The 18,083-nt window shown below is 46.2% G+C and overlaps 1 protein-coding gene across 1 annotated transcript in view; it reads right to left on the minus strand.

Moving 5' to 3' along the window:
* Window positions 1–18,083, minus strand: part of ITPR1 (inositol 1,4,5-trisphosphate receptor type 1) — a 366,152-nt gene that overhangs the window by 84,627 nt on the left and 263,442 nt on the right. The window contains 2 exon segments of the mRNA XM_068253115.1: window positions 81–213; window positions 510–557. Coding sequence (XP_068109216.1) covers window positions 81–213; window positions 510–557 — 181 coding nt within the window.

The raw sequence follows: 18,083 nt of genomic DNA on the forward strand, positions 1-18,083 counted from the left end.
AACACAATTAGATCTCCCACAAAACAGAAATAAACGATTAAAATAACTTGGACAGAGCATCCCTAGGACTCTTTACTCACCTCCACCACCAGACTTTCCACCACCACCACTAGATAACGAACCATTACCAAAGCTAGTGAGGCTCTCCCTTCTTCCACCTTGCCGGATGGTACCATAGTAGCGGTTCACCAATATTACCCTGAGCGCTTCGCCCTGTAACAAGATAAATAAAATATGGTAAAAGGTGATCATTCGCCAACTGGAACTAGGAGGAACCTTTCTAAATAGACATAAGCTCTGAATCGGCAACCAAAAATAGGGCCATATGGATGGGGCAACCACTATCATTCAAAGCTGCCATACTTGATCCTTGCAGAACTGTACATCAAAGACACAAATACTTACAAACACCTAAATTAATGCTTATGTGGACAAGACAACAAATCGATGGCTACAGGATGAAGACAACCTATATCTACAGGGTTCCAAAATGCTACCATTATACATACCCTCTTGATATCTTCAAGTTGCCTCAGAGGCTGGGTCTGATCGGGATCCTGTGATTATGTAGAAAATGAGCTTAAAAGATTAGCCCACCCCAGCTTGCCCACAATTAGAGGGGACAGGTAAACATTTAGGTGGGGGCAGTTAGGGAAAAGATGGGAGAGATGAAGATGTAATTGGGGTTGGAGAACAACCATACAACCTCCTGCGATAGTGAAATCTCAAACATTGGTCAGCTGAATGAATGTAGCTCAGGCTGCGTTCCAGCTTATGGTTTGGCCCTTACAATTTATACATAGTAAGAGCAGTTTACTAAACAGTTTTACTACACTGGTCCTCAATTCACATCAGCTATGCATATTTTGCAATTAACCTCAGTGGAAGTCATTACTATTTCACCCATGCAGCCTAACTACCCGGGTAGAGGGATGTGAAATATGAACTGTTGGAAAAGTATGGAACGAAGTTCCTCTATAAGTTAATAGAGAACTCTTTTTCTTACATAACGTCTTACTAGTAAAAAAAGGACACAAAATACTGTCAATGGTTTTTAAAGGACCACTGCAGGTTGGTGAGCATGATGCTCTGTACTGTGTTGCCCTCAGCCCCCCCCCCCCTCCCCCCAAAAAAAATAAAAATTGCAGCACAGAATAGACTTCCACAGCCTGATACTCAGACAGGGTAAGGACCCCCCCACCTAACCTTCTCCTCTGCCTGTTTATGCTGCCCTTCTGCTGACTGCCTCCCTGGCCCCTCACTCATGCTGTCCCCCTGCCTGCCGGTAGCAACCGACCTCTTGCTACTGTTGGCTGCTTCCCTGGCCCCTCACTTATGCTGTCCCTCTGCCCGCCTGTAGCCACTGACCTCTCGCTACGCCAAGCCGCCTGCTGCTGCTGAACTCAGTGCTGTGCTCTGAGCCTTCTGCTGAATTGTTCTCTTTGCCTGCACGCCATTCAACTATTCAGCTGTGTCTATATTGGGTGTGGATGTTGTCTGACCCGTTCGATGACCCGCGTGCGTTCAACTTTGCTCTTGACGAGGAATGCCATGCTGGTCCCCCACCACCCCTCGCCGTCAAGTCTGGGGTCGTGGCCCATCCACGCCACCTGCCAAGCTCATCACACACACCAGGGAGAAGCTTCTTGAGTGGGAGAAACGTAGCCCCCTGCCCCCAGAGGATGGTCTCCTGCACGATCAGGTCTGGAATCACATCCAGGAACTACCCGCTTATGCTACAGGATACCGTGTAAGACAGTGTCGGAGGGGCTGCCACGCGGGTGCCTGCGTGAGGCTACAGAAGGGCTGCGATCAGCCATCCCATCAATCCTCCTGGCAAATGTCCGAGCCCTCCCCAACAAACTTGACTGCGCCTTCTCTGCGACAGGAGGGATCTCGGCAGGAACACTCCGGCCCTCTGTTTCACAGAAACATGGCTGCACGAGGACATCCCTGAGGCTGCCCTCCATCTCCCGGGCTTTAACCTTATCCGAGCGGACCGCGACCCGGCTCTCTCCGGAAAAAAGAGGGGTGGTGGCGTCTGCTTTTACATCACCTCCTCATGGTGCCCCACCACGTCAGTGCTCGACAGGAAGTGCTCCCCTGACCTTGAACTCCTACTCAAACTGCAAGCCGTCATACTCACCAAGGGAGTTTTCCTCTAATGTCCTCATCGGTGTCTACATACCTCCTGATGCTGAGGCCAAATCTGCCCTGTGGGTCCTCAGTGAGACCATCTCACAGTGGGAGGCGTCTTCCAGACTCTCTGTTCATCGTCATGGGCGACTAACAGGGCCAACCTTCGCCAGGAGATGCCTCGCTATCACCAGCATGTAGCCTGCCCCACTAGGGGCCCGAACACCCTCGACCACTGCTACACGGCACTGAAAGAAGCATATAAGGCAGTGCCAGGGGCGGCTCTTGGCTCCTCAGACCACTGTATCATACATCTTATCCCAACCTACAGGAGGCGCCTGGAATCGGCAAAACCAACCCTCAAGTCCACCAAAGTGTGGTCAGACGAGGCCAAGCTCCGACTCCAGGCCTGTTTTGATTGTACGGACTGGAAGTCCCTGGAAGCGCCAAACATGGTCGATTGGGCGGATAACGTCGCCTCATACATCAGGTTCTGCGAGGACTCTTGTGTACCATCCAAATCCTTCAAGGTCTACCCGAATAACAAGCCGTGGTTCTCCAACAAACTACGGCAACTGCGGAAGCACAAAGAAGCTGCACACAGGTCCGGCAATCTGGAGGATTACAGGAGGGCGAGAAATGACCTTAAGCGAGAACTGAGAGCTGCCAAAAAGGAGTACGCCGAGAGGTTGCGGCACAACCTACGCTCAAAGGACTCACGGGCGGTATAGAAAGGGCGCAAGGCTGCCACAAACTACAAACCTCCTCCCCAACAAGCACCACCCAGCACTTAACTAGCGGAAGAGCTTAGCAAGTTCTACTGCAGGTTTGAGGGTCAGGCAACGCCTGGGGAGCACCTTGCAACATCTACTCCCCCTCCGGGCCCTAAGAACGACACCACAGTCCAATCCACCTTGGTGGTGGAGGAGGCCGAGGTCCTGCACCTCCTGTCAACACTAAATGCCAGGAAAGCCTCTGGGCCCGACGGCGTGTCCCCTGTCTGCCTGAAAACCTGCTCTCGGCAACTTGCTCCCATCCTCTCCTCCATCTTCTCCAGGTCACTAAAGGAAGGCAAGGTCCCCGCATGCTTCAAAAGGTCTACTATCATACCAGTCCCCAAGAAGCAGGGTGTTTCGGACCTTAACTTCAGGCCCGTGGCCCTGACATCCGTCATCATGAAAACCCTGGAGCGTGTGGTCCTATCCATCCTGAAACTCCACCTTGCCCCTTCTCGACCCCTATCAGTTCGCATACAGGGCAAACAGGTCCACGGATGATGCCATTAACATCTGCCTGGAGCTCATCTATGACCACCTTGACAGATCAGACTGGTATGCCAGAATACTACTCCTGGACTTTAGCTCGGCCTTCAATACCATCTGCCTACGCATTCTCCAGGATGACCTAACTGCACTTGGTGTCCACCCCGACCTATGCCTGTGGATCATGGACTTTCTCACCAACAGAACACAAGTCGTCAAGTTGGGCGACATCCACTCAAAAATAATGACAACACACACTGGTGCACCACAGGGCTTTGTACTGTCGCCACTGTTCTCCCTCTACACGAACAATTGCATATCCATGGCAGACTCTGTTAAAGTCATCAAGTTCGCTGATGACACCACCATTGTCGGTCTGATCACCAAGGAGAACGTCCAGGAGTACTGTCAGCAGGTGGAGAGAATCTGCCAGTGGTGTAGGGAGAACAGTCTAGTGCTAAACACGACAAAAACTGTAGAGCTAATCATAGATTTCAGGAAGGCTGCCTCTCCCCCACCTCCCATCTTCATCAACGGCATGGAGGTTGCAAGAGTACCATGCGCTCGTCTTCTGGGCACTACCATCTCCAATGACCTCAGCTGGAGAGCCAACGTCACTGCTATCCAGCGGAAAGCCCAGCAGAGACTTTACTTCCTACGCCAACTGAGGAAATTTGGCATGGCCCAGGAGGTTCTAACAAACTTCTACTCTGCCACCATTGAATCGATTCTTTGCTCTTCCATCTTGGTCTGGCATAATGGTGCAAACGTCAATGACAAGTACAAACTACAGAGGGTCATCAGGATGGCGGAGAGGATCATTGGGAGACCCCTCCCTTCACTTGCCCACCTACACAACACAAGGCTGCGATCTAGGGCACTGAGGATCGCAAATGACCTTTCCCACCCAGGCAACCGATATTTTAATCTCCTCCCATTGGGCCGGAGGCTTCGAGCCATCTCAACAAGGACTGCTAGACACGAACTCATTCTTCCCCTCGGCTGTCAGCCTTCTTAACTCCCTCCAAATACTCCCATCAGCACTCCCACCTCCATCAAGGTCCACAGCCTGAGCTGTGACACTGCCGATCAATTGATCAGCCCACAGGTCTGACTAACTCTATGTAGGACTGGATCTGTGTGTGGACAGAAACCACAGAATGATCTGCTATGTATGAACAATGTTAACGGTTATTGTTGTTCCTCTGCTTGATGTCATTTGCATGCTTGTGATCCTATTATGTATGTCTTCTTCCTGAGCTATGTATTGTGCCAAATCCAATTCCGGGCATAACCCCGTTATGCTTGGCAAAATAAACGATTCTGATTCTGACTCCTTTGCTATTGTTCCTGACACTGCTTTGACCCCTTCAGCTATCCATAAGCCAAGGAAAGTATGAGATATTATCCCTGACTTGGACCTCCGGTCAAAAGACCCTTGGCCTCTAGTGTGCACGCCCTTACTTCATTCATACTCCAGTTATATGTAGAAACATCTGTGGTACCTGCACTTGAGCAATGTTCTTTTACAAATACTGCATGCTCAGACTTGTCATTTACCATTACTGCAATGCATGTTTTTCGGAATTCTACAGAATGGATGTGATTGTATGTTTTACAAACCATAGGCCAGGTATTTTGATGTAAGCTTTCCGTAAGTGAGAAAAAACGAACAAGCCAGGTTTATCAACTCTGAGACAGGGAGGCGTGCCCAGACAGGAAGGGGTTAATCTCCCACACAGGCAGCATCCATGAATCAGCAGGAAAGTCCCTTCACTGGAGGGTGGGAAAACGTCTGCTTCCCATCTGGAGTTCTCATGGGGCTCACATGTGGGCAGGAGCCGTCTGACTGCCAGGCAGATGCTACAATTCACTCAGAACTCACAGATCGCTGTTGAGCTGTGAGAAGACACTCAGAACAACAGATCAATACATGGGCTGAGCAGCCTTTTAGGAGACTAAAACAGATTTGGTCAGGATCAGGATTTTGTCAAACTTTGAAACGGACATAAATAGTCGTCTCCAGGAAAAGATGCATCAAGAACAAACTACTCATAAGTGTCTGCATTTGATAGGTCCATTTCCAAGCTGAATAAAATGTGCATCAAACCAGATTAGCTAAGTGATCGAGAGGAGGACAGAAGGGGAACGGAAAAGGGGGTAGTGGGACTGAAAGGTAGGAAGGGAGAGGAGAAAGCCTGGGAGGGGTGGGGGGGGTGGGGGGGGGGGGGAGGCGGATAGAATATGGAGGTGGGGGATAGAGATTGTGAGATGGCTTGAGAAAGAAGATGGGGAGGAGGGGACAGTAAAATGGTTGAGGGCAGCAGCATGGGGCGGATAGGGAGTGTTGTAAGGTGAGGAGAAAGAAGAATCTAGTGGTTAAGGAAGAGAAGAGTGCTTGGAACAAGGGTGGCAGGAAGTGAGTGGAAGAAAGTAAGGGGGTGGGGGTGGAGCTTGGTGGTAAAGAAGAGTATGATAAATAGGATAGGGGTTTAAAGTCTCCCCTCTTAAAAAGAACCTTAAAGTGAAACAAGCACCATTTTTAGCACCCAAGGCATCTCTAAAGCACATTAAAAATGCTTGCAGGTTTGAATCCTGGCTAGGGTCTGCACCTATTCAGTAAGGAAACATTAGGCAAGACTCCCTAACACTGCAGGGTGGCTTTTTGAGTGCTTTGAGTCCAACAGGAGAAAAGCGCTATACAAATGTTTGGATTATTATTAAAGATCCAATCCGCCGTGACCATAGTTAATGCCATGCAATGCTAAACGACGAACACGTGATCGCAGAAACAACTGCTTGTCACAAAAAGGAGGGGGGAAAAAAAGCCGGTCAACCTTTATATGTGAATGACCTGCAGAACAGCCAGGCAATCTGCATTATTTAAAAGGCAATATGTCAGCCTTCATATCCCGCTCACTTTGGGTATGATTTTAACTGTGTACAAGCAGGGGCGTTTCTGGGCATAGGCACTACAGGCCACTGCAGTGCCATTGATCCTGGGGGCCATGGGACTGGGGCGGAAATAACACAGGACTTCTTGCCTGGAGCGACAATAAGGCTAGATACTCCCCTGTGTACAAGTGTGCCTGGGAGAGTTGATGTGTTAAATGCAGTGGATGGTTAATTGAAATATAGGAACAGAAGTCGTCCAAAATTCTCGAAGCTGATGGGAATTTCTGCTCCAACTTCAGAAGCCCCAAGAGGTGATGAATACTGAATGAAAGGGTTGGAGTGTCCTCTTCCCTTCCATGCACTCTTGCACGGACCCTCCGGTAGACGTATCTGTGCCACACACAGTACATCGCCTATAAAACCATGCACAAGAGATATAGGCTGCCTGCCTGGTAACCACATCCTCGTGCTCCCCCCCTCCCCTTAAACAGCAACGTGTTTATTGATAATTAGTGCTGAAGGTCAGAGCAGCACAGTTCCAGTTCTAGGAAAAGAAACCCTGTTATGTAATGAGTCTGAGGCTGGCACAATATCACACAGACAAGCAGGGCGGCTGTCTACAACCCCTAGGGGGCATTACCAGAGCAGCACATTACCGTGCAAGGGTGACAAAAGAGCATTCAATTTAAAAATAAAAAAAATCTCTTTCTAAACCAGTTACAAGGTATCCTGCATTAGAGTGTAGCATCAACATGTAGAAAGTGTTAACAAAACAACTTCCAGCAGTAATATAATAATAATAATAATAATCTGAACATTTGTATAGCGCTTTTCTCCTGTCGGACTCAAAGCGCTCAAGAGCTGCAGCCGCTGGGACGCGCTCAAGAGGCCACCCTGCAGTGTTAGGGAGTCTTGCCTTGAACTCCTTACTGAATAGGTACTTGACCTAGCCAGGATTTGAACCCTGGTCTCCCACGTCAAAGGGCTCACACACCCACTAGCAGCCTTATCCAAGCGATAGTGATTTGAAAAAGCTCTTGCTAATGTAATGCTATGGGTGATTTTTTTTTTGATTTTTTTTTTAAATCACATTGCTCCTGTGGTATCAAACCCATAGCATTACATTAGCTTTTCAAATCACAAAGCGCTCAGAAAAGCGCTCCTAGTGAGTTCCAGGCCTAATAAGCATTCTGCCTTGCCGAGCTGAAGTTCTAAGCTTCAATACCAACAGGAGCACTATAACGGACTCCTTTTGATTGTTATTTTCCTTGAGAACATGAGCGTTTCTTCCCCGCATTTGCATGGTTGAAGCAAGCTTAAACCAACTTCTTTCAGAACGGATACCCAAATGTGTGCAGGCAGCAAGTATGGTACTGATTGGAGTTTCTATGAATACTAAAGGACTCCCAAGAATGTGCAGCATGGCATAGCCCAAGGTCATGTGATCTCCCAAAAATATTTCATCAACTGATATGTTGGTTCACACATGGTTGTGTTCACACATAACAGGTGTACAATTCCAATTCAGTCAGGTAAAACGGATAGCAAACTGATGCAAAACTAACAGATTTACATGTGCACCAAGCCTGTGAGTTGTCAGGAATGAAAAAAAAAAAATAAGTTTTACATGTCTGGGGGCTTCTACCAGCCTCCTGCAGCTGCCCCGTGCCCTCGCAGTCACTCGTGGAGCCTCCGGTCCTCCGCTGCCAGCTAGTTTAGTTTTCGCTGACAGGCCTGGCCACGCGTATTTTTCTTCCCGTTCCTGTCCGCAATAGCGTACTGCACCTGTGCAGGAATAGGTTGACGGGAACATGAAGGATACGTGTGGCAAGTCTCGCGCAGGTGCAGAAAGCCCGCCGACTCCCTGTCAGGGCCGGTCAGCGAAAACGAAACTAGTTGGCGGGGGACTGGAGGCTCCAAGGAGTCACTGAGGGCACGGGACAGCTGCAGGGGGCTGGTAGAAGCCCCAGGCAAATGAAACTGATTTTTTTTTTATTCGTTTTAACCATTTCAGCCGCCTGGACGTGAGCCTCACGTCCAGACGGCCGCTCTGCTGCAGTGCCGCGCTTCAGCGCGATCGTGGGCGCGCCCCCCTTCTGTCCCCCGGTAGCCCTGGAATCAGTGAACGGGAACATGGTTCCCGATCACCAATCAGTGTCCCCAGCAGAAAAAACGAAGCTCTCTTACTAGAGGCTTCAGTCTTTGTGCAAAGAAAAAATAAAATAAAAAAAGTTTCCCCATCCTCCTTGTGCTTCCGGTTAGCGAGAAGCACAAGGAGGAAAAAAAACTCAAATAGTAAAACTACATCTACAAACATTTTACACATATTATAACATTAAAAATTAACTATTTCCCAACACCAAAAAATTACCCAAATAAAATCAACGGAAAAAAAAAAATAGTTACCTAAGGGTCTGAACTTTTTAAATATGCATGTGAAGGGGGGTATACTACGAACAATTTTCAAATGATAAGCTTGTAAATAGTGATCGACGCAAAACTGAAAAAATGCACCTTTATTTCCAAATAAAATATTGGCGCCATACATTGTGATAGGGACAAAATTTAAATGGTGTAATAACCGAGACAAAAGGGCAAATAAAATACATAGGTTTTAATTATGGTAGCGTGGATTATTTTTAAGCTATAATGGCTGAAAACTGAGAAATAAATGATGTTTTTCAATTTTTTTCTGAATATTCCTGTTAAAATGCATTTATAAAAAAATTCTTAGCAAAATGTTCCACCCAAAGAAAGCCTAATTAGTGGCGGAAAAAAACAAGATATAGATCAATAAATTGTGATAAGTAGTGATAAAGTTATTAGCGAATGAATGGGAGGTGAAAATTGCTCTGATGCATAAGGTGAAAAATCACCGCGGGCTGAAATGATTAATTCTGGACTTTGCAAATATAGTTTATTTGCTGCTGTATCTGTTTCAGACAGGACAAGAAGTGAGTGTTCATAAGAGGACAAAGACAGCAATAAAATGTTCAAGAGAATCCAACTCCTTTCTATCCATCCAAGAACGAAAACCTTTTATCCCTGCAGTAAGTATCAGGTACACATTACTCATTGTAACAGCAGGGACTTGATAAGCTTCTGGATGGAACCAGCTTCATGGCAAGGAACAGCTTCCCCTGTACTGTAAACACAGTTCTATTTATACAAGGTAATATGGAGAGATAAAACGTCCTTTAGTAATATAGCTGGAAAGCTCATACTGTTTGTTTTTGTAAGGTACCCTCCAGAGGCGGGAATTTGCATTGTGTATTCCCAGCATAAGATCGACACGCATGTGAATCCTATAGCCGTGTTCTCACAAGTTGCGGCACGCATGCTGTCACAGTGGAAACCGCCTTAAATTTTTTTTGTGCATGCAAAACCGCAAATGCAATTTCAAAAAATTTTACAAACAAAACACTCCATAGATTTTCATTAGATGTGCGGTGAACGCGTCTGCACACATTTGCAACTCACCTGCAAATTTTAGTACCATATTTTTCGGAAAAGGAGGAGGAGAGGATCTGAGGCGAGGATCTCAGGAGAGGAACGTGGAAGATGCAGGACCAGGAGGCAGGATCGTGGCGGCAGGTACAGTATGAATGTGTACTGCAGTGTAGTGTAGTTAACTGCTGTGTAGTTTAGTGCAGTGTAGTAAAGTTTAAGTGTAGTGTATTGCTGTGTAGCACCAGGTTTAATTTTTTTTCCTGATTTTTGCCCTCTATACCTAGGTGCATCTTATATGCTGGAACATCTCATATTCCAAAAAATACGGTAAGTGTGAACATTGCCTTATTGCATGAGTTCATGCTCCTGCATGTTTTCAACAACTGAGTTAACGCCTGGGTGGAATACGAGCGATGGGGGCATTAAGGGGTTGTGTAAAACAGATACATATACGTTCATAATGGGGATAAGCAGTAAGGCATCAGACACCACCCAACTGGGAAAAAAACTAGAACTCCAGTCTGTTGGATCAAAAAAAAAAAAAAAAAAAAAAACCACGATTAATGCTCCCTCATTCACCCCTATACTTATATTCATGTGAATATGGTGTATACGCTGACTCTGCATATCGTCTCAGTAAGAAAATGTTACACGAGAGTAAAATTTGCTATGAAAAATTTAAGAGGCTCTTTAACCCAGGATTGAACTTCATCCCAATCAGCCGATGCCCCCTTTCCCACGAGAAATCTCTACCATTTCTCAAAAAGATCAAAGACATCTGTGTGGCAGATATTGAGGTTAAACCCCTCCCACAGGGTGATGTTAGGTCCATGGTCATTTCCTCTCTGTGAGCCTTGTTGCATTGTGGGAAATAATGGCTGTTTCCCACTGCCAAAAGCAAGCAGCAACTCCCTCTGTACACAACCTTTTAGCCTATCACATGGTTAGCAGGTGTGTTTCTAAATGATGGCAGTTAGTGCTGGTCTATTTTCTGGTCTGCCAGTAGTATTATGCAAAAAGGAAAGAAAAAAATCTACTGGCCCCTTTAGATGCTTTAGATCTTCAAGCTAATCCCAGCAATCCCAATAATGGAGCAAGTGATGCTGAAAGTGTACCTTCTGCTCTTTGCAGCAAATTACTTACATAGGAACATGGATTAGAACTAGATGTTCTATACACCAATGGTAGCATTCTGTTCCCCAAACACTACACTTGCCATGGTAGCACCAGTCAAATGTGACCCTTCTGTTCAGTTTACAGCTGGGAAATCATTGCTGGCTGCAGATTAAAAAAAATTAAAAGGCAATTTATAAATTTTAAATTCTAAAATGGCTTGTATAACATGGACCTTTAAACAGAAGAGAAAGTGTAAACAAAGTGCTAACTTCGGAACTTTAAAATCTGTAAAGGCCCTGAAGGCAAAGACAGATGAAGACAGTCACATCCTGTTTCCCAACATCAGCTGCTAGAGATGATGATCTGGGAAGTGCCGAGGAGTCTGCTGTGGGTTCTGGTCACTGGCCACCTCCTTCAGAGACCCAATTTATAAAAAGGAAAAATGAAACGCAGTCACGAGCCAACAACAAGCCTGACCCCCCCCCCCCCCCCCCTCGGCTATCTAATACTTGTCACAGACTAGGGACTAAACTGCTGCCTATATTTATTCCCACCTGTCCTGACATCCGAATCTCCCCGTGTCTAAAAACAGACAGGAGGCTTACAGGAGGTGTGTGATGTTCACAGCTGAGTCCAGAAAGATCACGCAAACACGGAACACAGGCTTGAGATGCCACCTGTGCTGAGACATGGGTTATGAACTACTGCACATGCCAAACCTCACACACTCAGCAAGCCAGTTCAGTCTGGACTAGAAATTACATCACAGGGGAACCCAACCGCCTGTTCTAAAAAATGATGGTAGACGAGACCAGCAGCAAAACAGGCATGAGAGAAGCCCCATTAAAATTCAGAAAATAGTCTCTAGTAACTGTTGCAACAGGTGGAAAATACTCGGAAATCACCAGCGCAGGTATTTCACCACAGGAGTAGAACATGGAAAAGTAACTACAGTGATGTACAGTTTAAATACCCCAAAACACTAAAATCACAGGGTTTTTTTGGGTGGCCTTGACCTTTCAATTTATTTTTAGTTCTCCTCAGGGCATTGGTTAGCAACACTTTACAAATATAGTCAAAATGTTGTAGTAAATTTCCTGTACTAACTGTAAAGGGGAACTAGTGACTAAGAGGAGAATTTCTCACTTATTCAGAGTAGAGTCATCACCAGGTCAAGCAATGGTGCAAAGAGTGCACAGTGCATGATCCTGGCCAGAAGCAGAACCAAGTTTTAAAGTGGCAAGCACCCCCCCCAAGTGTGTAATCTACCTTCTACAAAAAAAAGACACCCTATTCACAAGGCATTTAAAAAGCCATCTCCACAACAAAATATTGCATTGTTGCTGCTGAGATGTAGCCCAAAGCTGGCTTATTTTCAAGTGCTGAAATGTCCCACCAGATCTCACATTCTGTTTATGGTATTACCATCCCCTGATAATTCTACGTACTGTGATTGAGATAATGGGGTGATGGAACAGGAGTCCAGCTGAGAAACTGATGCCTTTAATACAGTCTTATAGTGAAAATAAACAGATGAGAAACAATTGCCTCTATCCTCCTACTCCTAAAAGTATGCGGCTGGAAAGCGTACAGGTTAAGGGCTCTGCCTCTGACACAGTAAACCGCGGTTTGAATCTCAGCTCTTCCTGTTAAGCAAGCAGCACCTATTCAGTAAGGAGATCTTGGGCAAAACTCTGCTACTGCCTACTGAGCACACCCTAGTGACCGCTTTGAGTATGCCAGGCGAAAATAAAACGTTCTAAGTGTCTGTCTAAAAGTTACTTTCAGATATCCAACAGTTTTGTTTGGTTACTTCCATGGCAGTTCTTTAGAAAATGGGGCATGGCTGACCAACACACTAAGGCCCGGTTCACATTAGCGGTCGCCGTCCGGAATCGCCGTGCCGGAGCCGGACCGCATGCGGAACGGACGCACGGCATAGCAATGAAAGTCTATGCGTCCGTTCAGTCCGGACCGGATCCGGACTCCGGCAAATGACCCAACATGCGCTATTTTTTGGTCCGGCTCCTCCGGCAGACGTATCCGGAGCGGAGCCGGACTGCACCATCCGGCCAATACAAACCAATGAGAACCGGAGAGCGCACAACACACTGGCTATAAAATCCGGATGTTCTACCCCACTTCCTATGCGTATTGTAGCGGCGATTTTGGATGGGGACACATGGGTAAGCATTTTGGAGTGGAGCAGCAGTGATTTTAAACGTGCTAGAGATGTTGGCAGTATGTCGGAGGTGGAGGTGAGTGCTAAACAGCGGAGGGCCCGATTCCACAGGTCCACCTTCTGCTGACCTCCCAGACCCCAACATTTTTATTTTATTTCTACTATCTTTTGCCAAACGGATCCGGATCGCATCCTGATGAACACCTGATGCAACCTGACCGGATCCGGATCAGAACCGTACGGTTCCGGTCAGGTCATCCGGTCCGTTTGGCAGAGAACCGCAAGTGTGAACGGGGCCTAAAGGTGGCCACACACAATACAACTAAAAGATCCAAGTTTTCACAAATTTGATAATTTCGATTGGTTGTCCTGAAAAATCAAGCGCTTTTCTTCGTTCACTTTTCTTCGTTTTCAATCGATAAATCCGATCAAACTTCCCATTTTTTCGATTTTTGGAGATTGGCCGTGTTGGAAATTTCAGACCAACTTCATCAAGAATTGTACGGTGTGTGATGGATTGTCAACTACTTGATGTACAGTTCCAATCAATTTTTTAGGCGCTTTCAATTATTTTATTCATGATTAGAGAAAAATGGAACATAGGTGTGTGGTACATTAGTCAGATTTTTGAATTGTTAGTCAGAAAAATTGATTGCTAATTCTTGAATTTTACAGATATTTAAAAAAATTGTATGGTGTGTGGCCACCTTCATTTATTGCACAGCTGGTTAGTTTAGACTTTTTTTTACTGCTACTCCATTATAATGCTTCAGCTACCTGTGATGGAGTGAACGTTATCTTTATACCTGAAGTGTGCTTTAAAGAACAAGCGACACCCATGCTAACCTAGAAATAAAAAACATATATAAGTAGATAAATACGACTTCTACTTACATAACAGATGTATTGTGCTATCCACTTAATGATTCCTGTGAATTTTACAAAGGAGAATCCTACTCTAGGCAGTGGCCATCTTGCCAAGCCAACGCTGACATCATATCCTCCCTGACTCTTGTTTCCCCCCTCCCTTCTCTTGCTCATTGTGTATTCATTAGCTGCCCTCCTCCCAGAGTCTTTTTTATTTACACATCCAATCACTGAGTCACCTCAGCCTTGCTTGTAAACACAAGTGATCAGCTAGGCAGGGAAATAAATGGAAGAGGAGGAATATATTATAGATAAAAAGAACTCCCAGCATTCAACTCTTTGGAACTGCTTGGCACTAGGGCCAGTGCTCCTAAAGTATGTGATAACTCCAAACCATAACAGCAGAAAAAGTTTTGAATGCAGGATTAGCATCTTTATCACTTACTACACTCAGACCAGTTTTACTGTTGAAATTAGATTTTTATGGTGACAATACCGCTTTAAGGAGCTTTTTGTTATCAATAGTTTGACTGAATGGAGTGATCTACATATTTCTTCTGCATTAGTGATTTGGTAGTTTTACAAAGTAGCATTAGTAGCATTAACAAAATAGCATTAGTAAACATTTCTTGTTCTTCATTGATGGTTTCATGACACTTAGAATATAGGATAAAATGACAGAGGTTACAAAAAAAAAAAAAAAAGTGTGAAGTGATAAAGTATTTACTTCAAAGCACCCAATAACTTACTTACTGGATAAGCAGGTAAGTGGCATTTTTAATGTAATCCATCAATCATTTTAGGCTGAATACAGGCTGGCTATAAGCCCTTTGCAGTTTATATACACTATCTACAACAAACCTGAATACCAGCTGCCATTGCATTTATTTCCCTGTCCCTTTAAGAATATAGAAAGCCTTGAAGTTGTGATGTAAGAGGAAGCATTCAGCCGATGTTGTGAGTCACTGGCCAGAGCTGCAGGAGATCTGTATGACCCGCTTACTACACCAGTGTCACTACTATAGAAGCACACAAGACAGAGCATACAGAATGGAAACACTGAATCCATTTAATGGCTGCACTCAAACCGCTGAACACAAACTTACACACAACTTTCCCCTTAAAGCCAAATTACACATTTTTGGTCAGAGCAGTGAATGTTCAGCTTTGTGACCAATGCTCGTTACTTTTGTTGGGACGCCAGGTTTGTACGGTCTTGAAGTGTCCATCTCAAATGGGAAAAGTTCAGATGTTATGTGTTGCTATTGAAGCAGACGCACTGGTTAGCAGAACCATTCACTACAATGTACATGGCATGGCAACCGACTAAGGGAACCACAGCAACTTTAGTGCACGGGTGATACTTGCTCTAGCAGCCAATCAGAGCTCCACATCCTTATTGCTGTTCGTATTTGCTCATTTAAATATGATCAAACACTACTGGCGGCATGCTAGGCCTTAAGGCACATGTGGTGGCCAAACTAAAATGAATTAGCAAGCCTCCACTACAATTTATACAAGGAGCATCTACAGTACTTTACGCCCTGGAAACAATTTCAAACCTCTCACTGGTAAGCCTGTCCACAATGGTTTTAACCTTGACCACTGAATAAAGTGAGAAGCAAAATCCCAGTACAATCTAACAGATAAAAAAAACCCTATGTTTTTCAAATTAGAAAAGCTTGTCACGTGACCACCTTATCCCCCTACTGTTTCTGGTGCAGATAGGTAAGGCACTGTCTAGGCCAGTGATGACTAACCTTGGCACTCCAGCTGTGGTGGGACTACAAGTCCCATAAGGCATTGCAGTCTGACAGCTCTAAACATCATTTGGGGAGGCAGGGGTATGATGGGATTTGTAGTTTTGTCAAAGCTGGAGTGCCAAGGTTAGCCATCACTGGTCTAGGCCAGGGTTGCCCATACTTTTTCGGCTTGTGAGCTACTTTAAAAAATTAGCAAGTCAAAATGATCTACCCATGTACAATTTTAGGAGCACACTTGTATATGCAGAGTGGAAAATGTAGTGGGGTCGGGATCTACCACAAGTCCTTTGCGATCTACCGGTAGATCGCGATCTACCTAATGGGCACCCCTGGTCTAGGCTAGACGGTTTCACATGCTACGGGGAGGAGCATGCCCCTTATGGCTGAATGTTTGTAGTGGACTGTTTTGCTGCAAATTATAGTTACATAGTTATTTGGGTTGAAAAAAAGACATACGTCCATCGAGTTCAACCAGAGAACAAACTACAACACCAGCCTGCTCCCTCACATATCCCTGTGGATCTAGAGCAGTGGTTCCCAACCTTTTCCGGCCCGGGGAACACTTTGACCATATTTTTCTCCGGGGAACGGCGGGGGGCGCGCGGGTGTTTGCGCGACCTAGTGGACAGTGCCGTGTGTAGCAGGCTATGGGGGGGGGCTGGGGTGCGGCTGCATAGCTAGCATAGTTGCCCCAGTATAGGGAGTTTAGTTGCCCCAGTATGGTTAGTATAGTTACCCCAGTATAGCTAGTATAGTCCCAGTATGGATAGGTAGTGCCCCAGTATAGGTAGGTAGCGCCCGGTATAGCTACTATAGTGCCTAGATAGCTAGTATGGTGCCCAGTATAGCTAGTATAGTGCCCAGCATAGCTAGCATAGTGCCCAGTATAGGTAGGTAGTGCCCCAGTATAGCTAGTATAGTTGCCCCCAGTGTAGCTAGTTTAGTTGCCCCCAGTGTAGCTAGTTTAATTGCCCCCAGTATAGCTAGTTTAATTGCCCCCAGTATAGCTAGTTTAATTGCCCCCAGTGTAGCTAGTTTAATTGCCCCCAGTGTAGCTAGTTTAGTTGCCCCCAGTGTAGCTAGTTTAGTTGCCCCCAGTGTAGCTAGTTTAGTTGCCCCCAGTATAGCTAGTTTAATTGCCCCCAGTATAGCTAGTTTAATTGCCCCCAGTATAGCTAGTTTAATTGCCCCCAGTATAACTAGTTTAATTGCCCCCAGTATAGCTAGTACAGTTGCCCCCAGTATAGCTAGTACAGTTGCCCCCAGTATAGATGCCCAGGAGGGGGGAAGCAGCGCTAGAAGGAGGGGCAGTGGAGGCAGCGGTGGGGAGGGGGGAAATATCCCCCCCCCTCCCTCACCTGGGACCCCTCCTTCTGCCTCTCTCCCCCTCCATTTATCGGTGGCAAGTGCAGGGCGGCTCGGCGGCGGGGAGACATGCGCAGACTTACCACTTCTGCGTTCCAAGCGCTGGCAGCGTCATGTCGTCAGATCTCCGCCTTCAATGCCGCCCACTGTGCTTCCTGATTAGCGGAAGCACAGTGGGCGGCATTGAAGGCGGAGATCTGACGACATGACGCTGCCGGCGCTTGGAACGCGGAAGTGGTGAGTAATTCTCCGCGTGCCTCCCCGCCGCCGACCCCGCACTTGCCACCCATAAATGGAGGGGGAGAGAGGCAGAAGGAGGGGTCCCAGGTGAGGGAGGGGGGGGGATATTTCCCCCCTCCCCACCGCTGCCTTCACTGCCCCTCCTAGCGCTGCTTTCCCCCTCCTGCGTTCTACATACAGTAGGAACGCACGGCACACCAGGCAACATGCCGCGGCACACTAGTGTGCCGCGGCACAGCGGTTGGGAAACGCTGATCTAGAGGAAAACTTCTATGGATGGATTTATATACATAAGTTTGCCTGCATCTCTGATCATTTTCATCTCATTGATCATCCCTACTAAGGATCCCCTGGAACAGACAACACTACATAACATAATAAATCCAATCTACTTTTGTAGGATCACTTATGAATTGCGAATCATTAGACCAAAGTACAGGGACTGAACAATACTATGCTAATTAACAGCCTGCGCTTAAGAAAAGCCTTTGTTGCAGGTGCGCCTTCCCTGGTAAGAAGGGTCACTCATGGGTGATGAAGCATTGAAACCGGTCAGATGACTCAGGCACAAGTTACACCAAGTTATTCACAAATCAGATGCTCCAACTATGAACTTGTATGTGGAGTCTTGACTTTCTATACCATGTTTAACTGCCTCTTTAGTCCTGATATTAATGCAATCATAGCAAACATGAGGTAATGATCGCATAACACAATGTGAATGTGCCATGGGAAAGTGACTTCACCTGCTAAAGCAAATGGGAGGACACAGCATGTGTTTCCCACCCAAACCAGACCATGCGCCAC

This window comes from Hyperolius riggenbachi, chromosome 9, assembly GCF_040937935.1.
Source record: "Hyperolius riggenbachi isolate aHypRig1 chromosome 9, aHypRig1.pri, whole genome shotgun sequence".
NCBI lineage: Eukaryota > Metazoa > Chordata > Amphibia > Anura > Hyperoliidae > Hyperolius > Hyperolius riggenbachi.